General features: G+C 39.8%; 1 protein-coding gene across 1 annotated transcript in view; it reads right to left on the minus strand.

Moving 5' to 3' along the window:
• Positions 1-278: 278 nt before the first annotated feature.
• The window catches only part of CDK1 (cyclin dependent kinase 1), a 51,108-nt gene continuing 33,597 nt past the window's right edge, over positions 279-17,789 (minus strand). The window contains exon 8 of the mRNA XM_070364572.1: positions 279-844. Within this exon, the coding sequence (XP_070220673.1) occupies positions 830-844 (15 nt within the window). The 3' untranslated portion in view covers positions 279-829. The remainder of the gene's footprint in view (positions 845-17,789) is intronic.

Here is a 17,789-nt window from a genome sequence, read left to right on the forward strand (position 1 = left end):
CCCTATTTGCATTTGCTTTTCTTTGCACAGAGCAGCATCAGAAAGATACTTATGGGAGGAAGGGGAGTGGTGTTAGACATAGATCAGTTCAGTTCAGTTCAGTCGCTCAGTCGTGTCCGACCCCATGAATTGCAGCACGCCAGGCCTCCCTGTCCATCACAAACTCCCGGAGTTCACTCAGACTCAAGTCCATCGAGTCAGTGATGCCATCCAGCCATCTCATCCTCTGTCCTCCCCTTCTCCTCCTGCCCCCAATCCCTCCCAGCATCAGAGTCTTTTCCAATGAGTCAGCTCTTCGCATGAGGTGGCCAAAGTACTGGAGTTTCAGCTTCAGCATCATTCCTTCCAAAGAAATCCCAGGGCTGATCTCCTTTAGAATGGACTGGTTGGATCTCCTTGCAGTCCAAGGGACTCTCGAGAGTCTTCTCCAACACCACAGTTCAAAAGCATCAATTCTTCAGTGCTCAGCTTTCTTCACAGTCCAACTCTCACATCCATATGACCACTGGAAAAACCATAGCCTTGACTAGACAGACCTTTGTTGGCAAAGTAATGTCTCTGCTTTTCAAAATGCTATCTAGGTTGGTCATAACTTTTCTTCCAAGGAGTAAGCGTCTTTTAATTTTGTGGCTGTAGTCACCATCTGCAGTGATTTTGGAGCCCCAAAAAATAAAATCTGACACTGTTTCCACTGTTTCCCCATCTATTTCCCATGAAGTGATGGGACCAGATGCCATGATCTTCGTTTTCTGAATGTTGAGCTTTAAGCCATAGATAGGAGAAACTTTTTAAGTGCAGATCTTTGAATGTTCTTCTGACTTTTTGAGGCTCATGGATTCAATGCCTATTCAAAAAAAAATACGTTGTTAGTTTTTGTTTTGTCTTTTTTTAAGGAGTATGAACCTCAGATTCATGAGAGTCTGAACTCTGGCTCCACCACTCACTAGTTCCAAAGCCTGGAACAAAATTACAAAAGTTATGACTTCACCAAGGCTGAGATTTCTTTCTCCATAAAAATCATACCCATCAGTAATTGAGATATACCAGTAACATGTCTGATGTAAGGCAGGCTCATGATATGTGTTCAGAAAGTGTTAAAGGCCCCTGATTACACTTGCTCTTCACTTCTACTTTCTTCCAGGTGCCCTCAAAGACACTGATTCTTCTCCTCCAGCTGCTGGCTTTCCGGAACTAGAGACCAAATTACATGGGGATGGAAGAGGAAGGCCAGACTCGGGAGTGAAATTAGAGCAGAGTTCAAATCCCAGCTAAGCGGATTATTACCAACAGCATGGACTTGAGCAAGTGGCCTCAGTTTCTTCACTTGTAAAACAGAGACCATAACAATGTCTGCATCTTGTAGGGTTGTTGGGAGAACTAAAAATGATATTTGTGAAGCCCCCAGCTTAGCACAGAGGAGGCACTGCATCCATGGAAGTGATTGTGAAGCAGAGGGTTGGAGAGGCTGGGAGAGATGGGGAATGACTTTTATTCCCAGCTTCTGCTTTTCCAGTGTTGTTGGTGGCTTAACTACTGAAGGTCCATTACTAAATCTTGACCTCTTCAGCCTCCTGGGGAACCAAGAGCATCTGGGTTAAGTGGTCACATTATCATTCTCAGTGATGCCAACAAGGCAGATGAGGCCCCAGTTCTCAAAAAGTCTGTACTCTGGTGAACCACAAACAAGCAAGCACAGAGGATTAGGATCGTGTTTCTGGGGTAATGCCAGAGTGAGATGATTACGAAGTTAAATTGGGGAGCTCAGGTCATTGGTTTAGGGTTTGACTATGCTTTTTTCATACTGAAGATGTCTTAGTCTCCAGTTTTTTGAAAGATTGAGGACTTCGGACATGATTTTCATCTAAGGAGGGGGAAGGGAGAGGTCAAGTTAGAAGGCCATTTAAATCCTGTCTCCAAAGAGACACATGAAAAGATGTTCAACATTGCTAATTATTACAGAAATACAAATCAAAACTGCAATGAGATATCACCTCACACTAGCCAGAATGGCTATCATCAAAAATTCACAAACAATAAACACTGGAGAGGGTGTGGAGAGAAGGGAATTCTCCACACTGTTGGTGGAAATGTAAATTGGTACAACCACTATGGAGAACAGCATGAGTTTCCTCACATGTATACCTGTGGTGGATTCATTTTGATATTTGGCAAAACTAATACAATTATGTAAAGTTTAAAAATTAAATAAAATTTAAAAAAAAAGAAATTAAAATAAAAAATCTAACAGTAGAACTTCCATATGACCCTGCAATCCCACTCCTGGGCAAATATCTACAAACATGTTCCGAAAGGATACATGCACCCCAGTGTTCACTGCAACACTGTTTACGATAGCCAAGACATGGAAGTAACCTAAATGCCCCTTGTCCATCTACAGAGGAATGGATAAAGAAGATGTGGTACACATATACAATGGAATGTTATTTGGCCATTAAAAAGAGTGAAATAATGCCACTTACAGCAACGTGGATAAGCCTAGAGACTGTCATACTGGGTGAAGTAAGACTGAGAAGGAGAAATATTGCATGACATCCCTTCTTTGAGGAAATCTAAAAAGACATGATAAAAATGAACTTACTCACAAAACAGAAAGAGACTCACAGACTTAGAGACCGAACTTATGATTACCAGGGTGGGTGGTTGGGGGAGGATGGAGAGAAAGGATAAGGAATTTAGGATGGACATGTACACAAAGGGCCTACTAAAGGGTGTGTGAAACTCTGCTCAGTGTTACGTGGCAGCATTGCTGGGAGTAGCGTGTGGGGGAGAACGAATACAGGCATATGTATGGCTGAGTCCTTTTGGCACTGTTCACCTGAAACTATCGTAATACTGTTTGTTAACAGCTATACATGAATACAAAATAAAAAGTTAATAAATAAAGAAATCCTGTCTCCACCTTTTGCCTGGGCCTGGTCTCTCAACTGATGGAATAGCAATTGGGCTGCAAGGTGGCTACTTTTCCAAGTTCTGACACCGGGATCCCACTGCTCAATTTAACATTAACCATAATATTGATGTGATGTCATTGCACAATATGATTTTTATGTCTTTGTGGACTTCTTATTTTTTTTACTCTTCCTCTTGCTGAGAGCCATGTGCAGCTCCATGTATCATGGAGTCAGGTTTTTACTATCCTGAACGTGAAAGGTCACAATTTTGGCAAGAGGTGGATAAGCAAAACCCCATGTGTGTCTATAAAACTAAACAGTAATTCCAAAGTATCTCTTAGCATGAGCCTGGGATGTTTCCCAGGTTTTAAAATATATAATTTAAAATTCATGATCCTTTTGAGAAAAAATGCAGGAAAGTCAAATAAATCTTCTCTTTTATATACACATACCTCAGGGAAAACAGAATTTTATGTAAATAACTGCAGGTGGTGATGTAACAGTATTACAATAGCCCCTATAAATTCTGGAGTTTTTCAGCTGTGCTCTGAGCAAAAGCTCTGAGTCTCTGCAAATTCTGTTCCTTCTCCCTGGAGTACCCTTTTGCTTCCTCACTACTTATACCTAATTCACCTGAAAATTTTCTAATTTTCTTTTAGTTACAAGGGAGACAACCCTTTGTCTGGGAAGAGGTCTTTCTGTAATCTCTCTAAGACTGGTTAGTTGCCCCTCCATTGTGCTCTCTCAGCTACCTGAGTCTTTATGAAATGACTTAAATAATCTTCACCACACTATTTAAAGTTCTTTGCCCTTGACTTCATAGGCACAGTAATGGTTGAAAAATAATCCTTGGTTTGTAATGCATTATCATTGCTGGTTTGTACTTAACCCTGTTTTATCATCATGTTCTAATTTATTTTATTTTTGACCACACTGCATAGCATGTGCGGAGAAGGCGATGGCACCCCACTCCAGTACTCTTGCCTGGAAAATCCCATGGATGGAGGAGCCTGGTGGGCTGCAGTCCATGGGGTCGTGAAGAGTTGGACACGACTGAGTGACTTCACTTTCACTTTTCAGTTTCATGCATTGGAAAAGGAAATGGCAACCCACTCCAGTGTTCTTGCCTGGAGAATCCCAGGGACAGGGGAGCCTGGTGGGCTGTTGTCTATGGGGTCTCACAGAGTCGGACACGACTGAAGCAACTTAGCAGCAACAGCAGCATAGCGTATGAGATCTTAGCTCTTGGACCAGGGATCTAGCTCATGCCCCCTGTAGTGGAAGCCCAGAGTCTCAATACTGGACCACCAGGGAAGTCCAACATGTGTTTTGTTTTTTCTCTTTACTTATTTATAACCATACCACCTAGTATAAATATAATGGAAGATACATATGTAGCTTTAAATTTTCTAGTAGCTCTATTTTAAAAAGCATAAAGTAACAACTGAAATTAATTTTAATAATAAATTCGTTTAACCTAATACAGCCAAAAGATTATCACTCCAACAAATAATCAATGCAAACATTACTAATGAGATATTTACATTTGTTTTTTTTCCCACATGAAGCCTTCAAAACTTGGTTTGTATTTTACATTTAGAGCATATATTAATTGTTTCTAGTCATATTTCAGATGATCAGTAGTTATACATGGCCAGTGGCTACCATATTAGACAGCACAGATTTATAATATAGCCAAATTCCACACACACATGACCAAAAACAAGAACTAAAATATTGCCAATAACTTATGTCTACCTATAGATGCTTCCCTCATCCTGCTTTTTGTGAGCTGCTCAGTTGGCCCAGCTAGAGGTTAAGATCATGGAGGACAGAATATGTATTAATATATTATATAGATGTTTATGTTTCATGGTCTTCTCAAAATGTGATCTCTAGACACAGAATTCCCAAGACACTTTCAGTTCAGTTCAAAGTGTTTTTATAATAATATTAAGATGTCATTTGTCTTTTTCATAGGCTGACATTTGCACAAATCATGAAAGCAATGGTGTGTAAAACTGCTGGCACCTTAGCATAAATCAACATAGTAGCCGCATATAGTATAGTATTACTATACCACACTGGTAGTCCTTGTAATCATCAATGCCATGCACTGTTGGCTTTTTTTACAAAAAGAGAAGTTTCACTTTAAAAGTCCTTAAGCATTAAAATGCATTTAATTTCATTAAATCTTGACCCTTTAATGACCATCTTTTTAATGTTTTGTGTAAGTGGTGATGTGCATAAAGCACTTCTGCTGCACATCAGCGTTCAAGTGCTGTCCCAAAAAAGCATTTGTGCAATTGTCTGAGCTGTGAACTGAGCTAGTGGCTTTTTTTCATGTAACACCATTTTGACTAGAAATAACAACTGACAAACCATGGCCATTCAGAACTGAGACTTCAATGGACACTTTTGTCAAAATAAACAAAGTAAACCTGTCATTTCAGAGAAAACAACTTGCAATGTTTATTGCCAATAATTAAAATTTGAGCTTTCAAATGAAGACTCAAATTTTGGAAAATTTGTATCTACCACTGTGAACTTCACAGCTTCTCAATATCTAAACACTTTTCAGAAGAAGTTAGGGGGGATATTAACAAATGTGAAAATTTTTTTGGTTGTTATATAAAGAAGTAGCAACATTAGGAAGACAGGTATAGCTCAGGGTGCCAATATTTTCCAAATGACCAGCATATAATGTTAACAAAATCATGCATGGGTAACAGATCCAATCAAAGTACAATATAAACCAGAATTTTAACCTAACAGAGAACAAAATGTTCACTGATATGGTTTCAAGTTTCATACTGCAAATGCCTTTAAGAAATTATACTCATTGAGTTTTAGTATAGTATCAAAGATTATCCAAAATCAACTGAAAAGGCTACTAAGATACTCCTTCCTTTCCCAACTGTGTATATATGTTTTTCTTCTTCTTCATATACTTTAAGCAAAAAACATCCTGTAAAAAATTGAATCCATTGTGCAAGGAGATATGAAAATTCAGCTGCTCTCTATTAAGCCAGACATTAAAGAGGTTTGCAAAAATGTATAAGAGTGACACTCTATTTATTTTTATGCTTGGGAAAATATAGTTATTTTCATAAAATACATATTATTCATGTTTCCATGTAATGGGTTCATTATTATTATTTTAAAATGATAAGTCAATATTTTTAAATTTCTGTTTTAATTTCTACTACAGTAAGTATTGATAGACATAATGAAAATAAACAAAAGCTCTTTGAGACTCTCAATAAATTTTAAGAGTATAAACTATTTCTGAGATGAGACCAGAAGGTTAAGAATAATGAGCCTAGCACATTTCCTATTATATTATACTAAACTATATTTTGCTTACATATTCTTTTTCACTTAGATATTATACTTCTATATTATACGTGTTAATATATATTTTATAGTTTTCACACTATGTTTACTATTATCTTAAGTTATCGAAGTTAACACCGCCAGTGATGGGACAAATCAACATCACGTGCTTTCCATGTAATGTACTGAGAAAGACACAACATCATTTCTGTGGTATTCTTAACAAAAATGCACATCCTGAATCTAATCATAAAGTAACATCAGACAGACCCAAGCATTGACATTCTACCAAATATTTTACTTGTATTTTTTTAAATATGTCAATATAAAAACACAAAGCTAACAACAACAAAGCAAAACCAAGAAATGGTTTCGGTTAAAACTAACCTAAAGAGGTATGACAACAGAATACCATCTAAATCTGCTGGTAATATTAATGGCAATTGGAAAAATCTGAACAAAGTCTGTAGATAAGAAAATAATAGTCAAAGTTAATTTCTTGATCTAGCTCATTGCACAGCGATTATGTCAGAGAATGTTCTTGTTTTTAGGAAATACACAGTTAAAGGGGGAAAGGTATCATTTCTGTTATTGACTCAGATGGTTCAGAGAACAATATGAGAGGGTGAAGAGAAAAGAGCAAACGTGGTAAAACAATATTTGGAATTTGGGAAAAGGAAGTTCAGAAATTCCTTGCCTATTTTTGTCATCTAATGGCTCAGATGGTAAAGAATCTGCCTGCAATGTGGAAGACCCTGGTTCGATCCCTGGGTCAGGAAGATCCCCTGGAGAAGAAACTGGCAACGCACTCCAGTATTCTTGCCTGGAGAATCCCATGGACAGAGGAGCCTGGCGGACTATATATAGTCCATGGGGGTGTAAAGAGTCAGACACAACTGAGCAACTAACACACACATGGTTGTCGTTCAGTCACTCAGTCGTGTCTGACTCTGCAAGCCCATGGACTATAGCATGCCAGACTTCCCTGTCCTTCATCATCTCCAGCAGCTTGCTCAAACTCAAGTCCATTGAGTGGGTGATACCATCCAACCACCCTCTCTCAGTTGTCCCTTTCTCCTCCTGCCTTCAATCTTTCCCAGCATCAGGGTCTTTTCCAATGAGTTCTTCACATCAGATGGCCAAAGTATTAGAGCTTCAGCATGCTTCCAATAAATATTCAGGACTGATTTCCTTAGGATTGACTGGTTTGACCTCCTTGTTGTCCAAGGGACTCTCAAGAGTCTTCTCCAACACCACAGTTCAAAAGCATCAATTCTTTGGTGCTAGACTGGAAGAAACACAAGCTGGAATCAAGATTGCTGGGAGAAATATCAATAACCTCAGATATACAGATGACATCACCCTTATGGCAGAAAGTGAAGAGGAACTAAAAAGTCTCTTGATGAAAGTGAAAGTGGAGAGTGAAAAAGTGGGCTTAAAGCTCAACATTCAGAAAACGAAGATCATGGCATCGGGTCCCATCACTTCATGGGAAATAGATGGGGAAACAGTGGAAACAGTGTCAGACTTTATTTTTTGGGGCTCCAAAATCACTGCAGATGGTGACTGCAGCCACGAAATTAAAAGACGCTTACTCCGTGGAAGGAAAGTTATGTCCAACCTAGATAGCATATTGAAAAGCAGAAACATTACTTTGCCAACAAAGGTCTGTCTAGTCAAGGCTATGGTTTTTCCTGTGGTCATGTATGGATGTGAGAGTTGGACTGTGAAAAAGGCTGAGCGCCGAAGAATTGATGCTTTTGAACTGTGGTGTTGGAGAAGACTCTTGAGAGTCCCTTGGACTGCAAGGAGATCCAACCAGTCCATTCTGAAGGAGATCAGCCCTGGGATTTCTTTGGAGGGAATGATGCTGAAGCTGAAACTCCAGTACTTTGGCCACCTCATGCGAAGAGTTGACTCATTGGAAAAGACTCTGATGCTGGGAGGGATTGAGGGCAGGAGGAGAAGGGGACGACAGAGGATGAGATGGCTGGATGGCATCACTGACTCGATGGACTTGAGTCTGAGTGAACTCCAGGAGTTTGTGATGGACGGGGAGGCCTGGCGTGCTGCGATTCATGGGGTCGCAAAGAGTCAGACACGACTGAGCAACTGAACTGAACTGAACTGAACAGCCTTCTTTATGGTCCAGCTTTAGTTCAACTTTTCTGTTAGTCCAAAATTATGTCAAAACAAGGAGTTAAACAGAAAAGGTTTACTCAACAAATACACGAGTGGATCATTTTCTAGATGCTCCACTTTCTTTAGTTTCTGGATTTAGATGTAAGAAGGATTATATGAAGGAAAATCTTACAGATACAGAGAACAGACTTGCAGTAGCTATAGGGGGTGGGAGTTAGGGGAAGGAGGGATTGGGAGTTTGGGATTAGCAGATGCAAACTAGTATATATGGGATGGATAAACAACAAGGTCATACTGTATAGCACAGGAAACTATATTCAATATCCTGTGATAAACTGTAATGTAAATAATATGAAAATGAATATATATATATATAACTGAGTCATTTTGCTATTCAGCAGAAATTAAAACATTGCAAATCGAATATATTCCATAAAAACTTTTTAAAAAACAACAAAAATCAAAAAGCCTCTTAATGATTATTATATCCTTAATTTGCTTTAACAATGTGTGCTAAAAGTACCTCCCAAATTTACCTCCTTTTGTCATTTTTTCTTAAAAGGGCCTTTGGATCCCAGAAATTGAGGTTTTCATTACATGAACTGCAAATCATTTTTCTCCTACTTTGATGTGGAGGGAAAGAGGATCGTTTGCCAGCCTTTAACACAAAATGAAGAGTAAAGAGTAATTAGAAAATTACTCTTGAAATAAACTAGAAAGGCGATTGAGTCCCATGTTAGCTTCGGCCATCAGGAGTTCGTACAGCTGGGAGGGAACTTAATCCTCAGCGGCTCTGGACAGCAGGGCCAGTGGGTGGGACGAGGGAATCCGTGAATCTTCGTTCCACTCCTCTGGTCTGAAAGTGCATCTCTTGTGGCTTGACTGCTCTTAGGGTGAAAAAGGAGTCTAGGCCGTCTAGGATTGGCTGAAACGTGTGTGGTTAAGAGTCTAGCCCAACGGATAATTAGAAGCAGATTCTGGAAATGAGCAGAGGATTTTTTTCTTTTTAAAACAACACACCCTCCGTCTTTTCTTAATTCAATTCTGCACAGGTTGCCTCGCCGGACTCCCTCTAGTGGCCCCGAGGAGGATAGTCACGGCAGGAGGAGCCTTTGTGTTTCCGACCGTGGCTTCCCTGTTCAGACAAGAGTCATGAGACTTGGTTTCTTGTTTTAAGAGGAAGAGCCTTATAAATTAGTTAATTCAACCTTAGTTGAGGATGTTAAATCTAGAGAGGTTAAAGAAATGTCCTGAGGGCACAGCAAATTAAAGGGGTAACCCAGGACAGGAACAGCAGACTGACTGCTGTCCCTAGCCTTTCCCAGGACAATTTGAAGAGGAGCCCCACTGGCTTCCCACATGCACGGAGAATCTCCAAAGCCATACTTAGAAGAAAATACAGAGCCCTTATCTCCTTATCATTTAGGGCCTGCAGAGTCCTGCACACCTTGCCCAACTTGTTTTCTGCCCTTCTCCCAGGTTGCATGGGCTCCCACCAATGGCTTTAGTGTAGAGCCAGCAGAACCCTGACATTAGATTGTTCATCCATGTATCTGTTCATAATCTGTGTTCCAAGGTAGAATGTAACCTCTACAAAGGCTGCTTTTTCTTTCTTGCTGTTTCCCCAACACCAGTCACAGGATACGTATATTAGATTCCGATGACTGACCTAACAAATCACCACAAACTTGGTAGCCTAAGGCAATAGAAAATTATTCGTTTACCTTTCTGGAGGCCAGAAGTCTAAAATCAATTTCACTGAGCCAAAGTCAAGGTTTTGGCAAAGGCCACACTCCCTTCCAGGGGTTGTATGGGACAATCAGCTCTTTTTCTTACAGTCTCTGGTGGCTGGTGGCAGGTCTTAGCTTGCGACTCTATCATCCAATCTTCAAGGCCATCTTTAAGTTTCTCTCTATCCTTCTCATAAGAATACTTGTGATGACATTCAGGACCCACCCAGTCCCTTCGCAAGGCAGGAAATTGAGGTTCCTGGAGACTTAAGTGATGGCCCTGGTCAGACAAATAGGAGTCGCAGACGGGTTTGAACCAGGCAGTCTGACCCCAGGGCCCCTCCACCACCCTGTCCAGGAGTCTGAGGGCACCTTGTGCTTTTATAGTTCCTGCTTTACAGTTAAGCCCAATCAACTATCCTAAGTCCTATTCTAGACTGCAGTGATACCAGGAGATCTAGGGTCGGTCCTTATTCTCCAGGATATATCCATTTATGCGGAAAGAAAAGGCATTAAGTCAGAGTGGCTACCCTTGTGTGGCAAAGTGACTAAAAGAGCTTTAGAGGGCTTTGAGAGGGCTTTAGAGGCACTTTGAGAGGGCTTCTGGGAACCTGTAATGTCGTTTCTTGCCCTGGTGCTGGCTACAATAGCGTGTGAAACTGTTTGGAAAAGTTGATCACTGTACACTTGTAACTTACGCACTTTTGTCAGTGTGTGCTATATTTTGAAAAAGACCAAATGAGGGCATAAAGTCAGGGCTCTAGGAAATGTCAAGAGAGGCCATAGGCAGTCTCTCCCACAGCGCTGGATATCTAGGCCATTTCTTAGCCTTCTCACTAACTACCTGACTAATAAAGGGCTGTGAGGTAGGAGGTAAGGAAGTGAGGATTTTTCAGGGTCTTTCCTATCAAAATTCCCAAGGTCAGCCCACCTCAAATTCAGTTTGGCTGTAAAGCAGAAATGAACAGACATTTTTAAATAACATTTAAAATGTTGCCAATAAGGATTAACTCCTCTCCCCAAAGAAATCTGTTAATATTAGGACATAAACTTTGACAATCCTAGGCTAAACAAATTTTGATCCCTTTTTGACTGCAGGACTTATCAGAGCCTTTAATATATTAACATGAAATGTAAGACTATCCCTGGGTCAGGAAGATACCCTAGAGTAGGCAATGGCAACCCACTCCAGTATTCTTGCCTGGAAAACTCCATGGACACAAGGGCCTGGCGGGCTACAGTCCATGGTGTCACAAAGAGTAGGATACGACCGAGTGACTGAGTACACATGCACATGCAATGTTCAGTCTCTCAGTCGTGTCCATCTCTTTGTGACACCATGGACTGCAGCACGCCAGGCCTCCCTGTCCATCACCAACTCCTGGAGCTTGCTCAAACTCATGTCCATCAAGTCAGTGATGCCATCCAACCATCTCATCCTCTGTCAATCCCTTCTCCTCCCACCTTCAATCTTTCCCAGCATCAGGGTATTTTCCAGTGAGTCAGTTCTTCATATCAGGTGGCCAAAATATTGGAGTTTCAGCTTCAGCATCAGTCCTTCCAATGACTATTCAGGACTGATTTCCTTTAGGATGGACTGGTTGGATCTCCTTGCAATCCAAGGGACTCTACAATGCCACAGTTCAAAAGCATCAATTCTTTGTTACTCAGCTTTCTTTATATGTGAGAGTCCAACTCTCACATCCATACATTACTACTGGAAAAACCATAGCTTTGACTAGACATACCTTTGTTGGCAAAGTAATGTCTCTGCCTTTTAATATGCTGTCTAGGTTGGTCATATCTTTTCTTCCAAGGAGCAAGCGTCTTTTAATTTCATGGCTACAGTCACCACCTGCAGTGATTTTGGAGCCCAAGAAAATAAAGTCTGTCACTGTTTCCATTGTTTTCCCATCTATTTGCCATGAAGTGATGGGACCGGAGCCATGATCTCAGTTTTTTGAATATTGAGTTTTAAGCCAACATTTCACTCTCCTCTTTCACGTTCATCAAGAGGATCTTTAGTCCCCTCTTGTGCACATGCAAGAGGGAGATGTATTTTGCTTTTTTCACAGACTTATTTTACTATGGAATACTTTATTCGTATTCTTAACATTTTCATGATTAATGTTCTAAGGGACAAATTTTGGGAAGTTCTATTGTAGAATCCTAATTCATAGATCCAGTTCACCCAAAGATTGTGCAGACTGATGTTTCAAAGTATTCCCTGAGGCCTGTCTAGGTTACTCTCACTGTCCCTCCACAAGCCAAAAGTGTTGCTTCAAGTGACCAAATAAAATATCCCATAACCTAAATGTCTGGATAAATGATGGGGGGCAGAAGACAGCTGGAGGGCAGAGAAGGATTGGAGTGCAAAGAGAAAGAATTACAATGACTTGAGCTCCAGATTATCCTGAAGAGTCATAAGAGTGTTTTGAACAAAATGATTATTTACTGGGAAGATGCAGGGTGTTCTCTCATTAAAAACAAACAAAAAGAGTGGACTCTGGACTCAAGGACAAGATGGAACTGGAAACCTACTGGAAACCTGGATGCCACCAAGGCTTCCTCTCTCTCAGTGGTCCTCAGGATCCCCTTCATCATCCTCTCTCTCTCTGTAGACTTCTGATTTTGCTTCCTGGCTGGCAAGATGGAAAATATGGTGACCAACATTTCCAGAGTTTGTCTGTCATTGTCCAGTCATTAGGAAAGAGAGTCAACTGACTTAATCCCAAATTCCTAAGAAAGGGATATTGGTCAGGCTGCTAGCACTGGTGAGAACACTGGGTGGGTCACAGAACACGCCAGTCACACCATGACTGTGGGGTATCGGGTACAGTGTGGATGCCCATATACAGGTGGGGAGCTGGGCAGACCACCTAAAAGATGGCTGTTCAAATACAAGATGTGTTCTGTGTACAGCTGGTTTTTAAAAGCACTTTCTCGCTTTCTATAAATAAATAAACAGGATTTTTTTTTAATATAATTTTCCGTTCTTCAGAATCATGATCCAAAGCAGTGGCTCTTCTCCGCTGACCTGTAGATGTATCCTATGGAGGGGATGCTACAGTCTGTGCTAGCCATTTCTGAAAATCATTTCACCCAAGAAACATGAGAGATTGCATTTGTTTTAAATGATTTGTTTCTTTCCTCTAAAATCTGAGTCCATGGAGGGAAATTTGGTTAATTAACAATATTTGTTTTGAGAAACTGGTTATTTAAAGCTTCACTGGGCAGAATTTCAGTTGTTTTAGACTATTACATCCTCCATATTTAATGCCATCGTTTCGAAAATGGATTGACTTCAGAAGTACTTTTCTCTTGCTTTGGAGATTTTGCACATTGGCCCAAATGGGTTTTATTTTCCATTTTAATTTATACAGTATAAATAAAATGTTGGACTTCTTTGGAGTTAACAGTTTCACTGTGCAGATGTTTCTTGAAAGCCTTTTCAATTCATGTGTTGGTTTAAAAAAAAATTTTTTTTATTAGCCTGGCAGGCAGCCAGAAAAAAAGAAAATTCCATTTTGCATAGAACTGTAAGATTTTCTTCCTTGTTCTTTTCCCACCCCCAGCCAGCTACAGGATTATGAGGATTAAAGATGCCATAGTGACATCTTGTGGTCAACTGCCAGAGACACAGCAAAAAGCGGTGGGATGACAGAAGTGATCTAGTTCATTCTCCCACAAGTATTTCTTGATTAATGTTGTTTGCTTTTTATTTACTAGTTGGCTGAAATCACTCTAGAGTTCCAGGTTGTTTTGCTCTACGGGAACTACTCAAATTTACCCCATAGAAAGGATAAACATGCTGTGTTCTGGAAAGGAAAAGGACATAACTCTTGCTTTTGCCTTTTGTTGGACTCTCTCATGCAAACAGTATTACACAAGCTACTCAGTAATAACTCTGAAAAATACTCAAATCTTTTCCCAAAAAAGAGACGAGAAACAGTGATTCTAAATGAGCTCTCATTCTTTCTAATTCTAAGCTTTCAGCAACTAACAGATTGTTCATTTAGCTTGTTTAGTATTTAGATGAAATGTATAAATAATAACCCTCCAAACTTTATTTCTCCACCCAAACTAGTGTCAATGGAGATTAAAAACCTGCTTGCATAATTCTTGACTTTTAAAAAATAAATATAGCAAATAATATACAATAAAAAAATTATTACTGGAAGCTTTGTAAAATATACCAAAAAAGATATGATATAGTGTTAAAAAAGCAAAACACCAAGTTATATATCAGCTGTGATCCTATATGCACATCAGTGTGACAATCTGTAGAGTGTAGCAGTCTACACAAGTAAGGATGCAAATGTCAGTATCAAGGTCTATGTGGAGAAGGGTGTAGACACAGAAATAAGCCCAGAAAGAACACATATACTAATAAGCATTTCCTGTTTCATGATACTATTGTTGTTGTTGTTTAGTCGCTAAGTTGTGTCCAAATCTTTGAGGCCGTATGGAACTGCAGCAAGACAGGCTTCTCTGTCCTCCACTATCTCCTGGCGTTTGTTCAAATTTATGTCCATTGAGTTCACATACTGCTGAAGCCTAGCTTGTAGGATTTTGAGCATTATCTTGCTACCATGTAAAATGAGTGCAATTGTATAATAGTTTGAACGTTCTTTGACATTGCCCTTCTTTGGGATTGGAACAAAAACTGGCTTTTTCCAGTTCTGTCTGAAAAAAAATAATAATTACCAAATTTCCTCCAAAGCAGAAATTAAAGCATGTTATAAAACTATAGTGATAGGCTTCGCGGAGAGTCGCCAGGTTGTTGCTTCAACAGTGCTTGAACCCAAGCGGCTGCTCATCCCCCGCCCCTGCCGGCCACTCAGAGCCAGCCCTCCTCACCGCCTGACAGGGCCCTCCCACCGCCCACGGTCCCTGCGGCCACTCCAGCAACGCGCAGCGCCGCAGGCCACCGCCGCCTCTTCTCAGCCACCCGCCCTGACAACCGCATCCCCCTTGCAGGTGCGCTAGAACTACCACCAGCACTTGGAGGCCTCCATCAGCTGCCAGATCAACCTGGAGCTCTACACCTCCTGTGTCTGCCTGCCCATGTCATACTATTTTGACCACGATGATGTGGCTTTGAAGAACTTTGCCAAATACTTTCTTCACCAATCTCATGAGGAGAGGGAACATACTGAGAAACCGATGAAGCTGCAGAACCAACGAGGTGGCCGAATCTTCCTTCAGGATATCAAGAAACCAGACCGCCATGACTGGGAGAATGGGCTGAATGCAACGGAATGTGCGCTGTGCTTGGAAAGAAGTGTGAATCAGTCACTACTGGAACTGCACAAACTGGCCACTGAAAAAAATGACCCTCAGCTGTGTAATTTCACTGAGACTCATTACCTGAATGAGCAGGTAGAAGCCACAAAGAATTGGGTAACCACATAATCACATTGTGCAAGATGTGGGCCCCTGGGTCTGGCATAGCAGAGTACCTCTTTGACAAGCACACCCTTGGACACATGAGAGCTAAGCCTCAGGCTGCCTTCCCATAGCCACAGGGGTGACATTCCTGGGCACCAAGGCAGTGCATGCATATTTGGGTTACCTTCACCTTTTCTATAAGTTGTACCAAAACATCTACTTAAGTTCTTTCTTTAGTACCATTCCTTCAAATAAAGTAATTTGGTACCCCCAAAAATAAATAAATAAAAAATAAAACTATAGTGATTAAAAATATATAGTGCTGATACATGAACAGATTGAGAGACCAATGAAAAAGAATAGAAAGTCCAGAAGAGACCTAAGAATACATGGGAATTTAGTATGTGATAAATTTAGTATATCTTAAAGAACAATATCGCAAATCCACAGAGAAAAGGTAGGTTACTCAATTAAAGACTTTAGGCTAGCTGGATGGCCATCTAAAAAGAAAGTTGGATCCCATACCGCACACTTTACACCCAGAAAAATTCAAAGAGGTACAAAAATTTAAATATAAAAAAGAATAGTGTATTATAAGTGACATAAGAAACCATGAGAGAACTATTCAATAATCTCAGAGTGCAGAATACCTTTGCATTTATGCACACATGAAACACAGAAGCCATAACATTGTGCAGAAAAAGAAAAAAATCAAAGACAAACGACAAAACTGGAAGGAAGAAATATTTGTAATAGATAGCATGCTCATTTTTCTAAATATATAATGAATTTCTAAAAATCAATAAGGAGCAAACCAATGACCCAATTGAAAAATAGGCAGTGATGTGCAGCAACATGGATGGGCCTAGAGATTATCATACTAAGTGAAATAAGTCAGAAAGACAAATATCTTATAATATCACTTATATGTGGAATTTTTTTAAGTGATACATTCATTTTTTTAAGTGAACTGGTTTACAAAACAAAAATGTACTCACAGACCTAGAAAACCAACTTATGGTTACCAAAGGGGAAAGGTGGCGAGGGATAAATTAGGAGTTCGTGATTAACAGATACACAATACTATATATAAAATAGAGAAGCAACCAGGACCTAATGTATAGCAGAGAGAACTATATTCAATATCTGGTTATAACTTATAATGAAAAAGAATCTGAAAAAGAATGTGTATATATATACATATGTATAACTGAATCACTTCACTGTACACCAGAAACTAACACAACATTGTAAATCAACTGTACTTTAATAAAATTAATTTTAAAAATAGACAAATGATATGAACCAACTCTTCCCAGCAAAGAAAACCCAAGTAAGTCTTAAAACATGTGACATGGAATTCAACATCACTCACAACTGGAGAGATGTACTTTACTATCTGATAGATGTAGCTATCAGAAAATGCCATTTTGCATCTAGCCCATTGGCAGAAATCAAACTTTGATAGGAGACTGTATTGGTGGGGGTGTGGGGATAAAGGCCTTCTCCTACATCACTGGTGGAAGTGGAAATTAGAACAATCCTTGTGAAGGACAGTCTGTGAATGAACATATCCTTTGATATAGCTATTCCACTCCCAGGAATTTATAGAACAAAAGATGCTTCCATATGCAAAATGACTTATGTACATGGTCATTCACTGCAGCAATGTTTAAACAAAAAGTTTAAACAGCAATGTTTCAGCAAAATGCTGAAAACATCATCAGAATATCGGTTAAGGAAATTATAATACATCCACATAAAAGAATACTGTGCAGCTCTACAAGAAGAAAAGGGTGACATTCTTTATGGATGGATGCAGATCATCTCAAAGATATATTGTTAAGGTGAATGTCAGGGCTTAAAAATGTATAGATTGTGCTATCGTTTATCTTACAAATCAAAAAAGAAATACACTGAATACACATATCTGCTGATGCTTACAAAATCTGTCACTTGAAGAAATCCTAACAATGTTTAACTAAAAATCCAGAAGGAATGACCTCTGAATGTCCAGACTCACTCAACATGCTGAGACCTTGGTTATGCTCAGGGCTATACACTCTTCACTGGAAGGTCAGGGAAGACTAACGGCAGAGATGTGAAGAGAACCCTCAGGGAGGCCTGAGAGCTCCCTGAAGGTGTCCTCCCCAAAATGGGATTGTTTCAAACCATGTGAATTCTCATTTTTTTCTTAATCAATTGATATAAATCTGACATTCTCATCAACAACATATCTACATTTGTTTTAAGATAACAATGATTTCTTTTCCCCCAA

This window comes from Bos mutus, chromosome 28, assembly GCF_027580195.1.
Source record: "Bos mutus isolate GX-2022 chromosome 28, NWIPB_WYAK_1.1, whole genome shotgun sequence".
Taxonomy (NCBI): Eukaryota; Metazoa; Chordata; class Mammalia; order Artiodactyla; family Bovidae; genus Bos; species Bos mutus.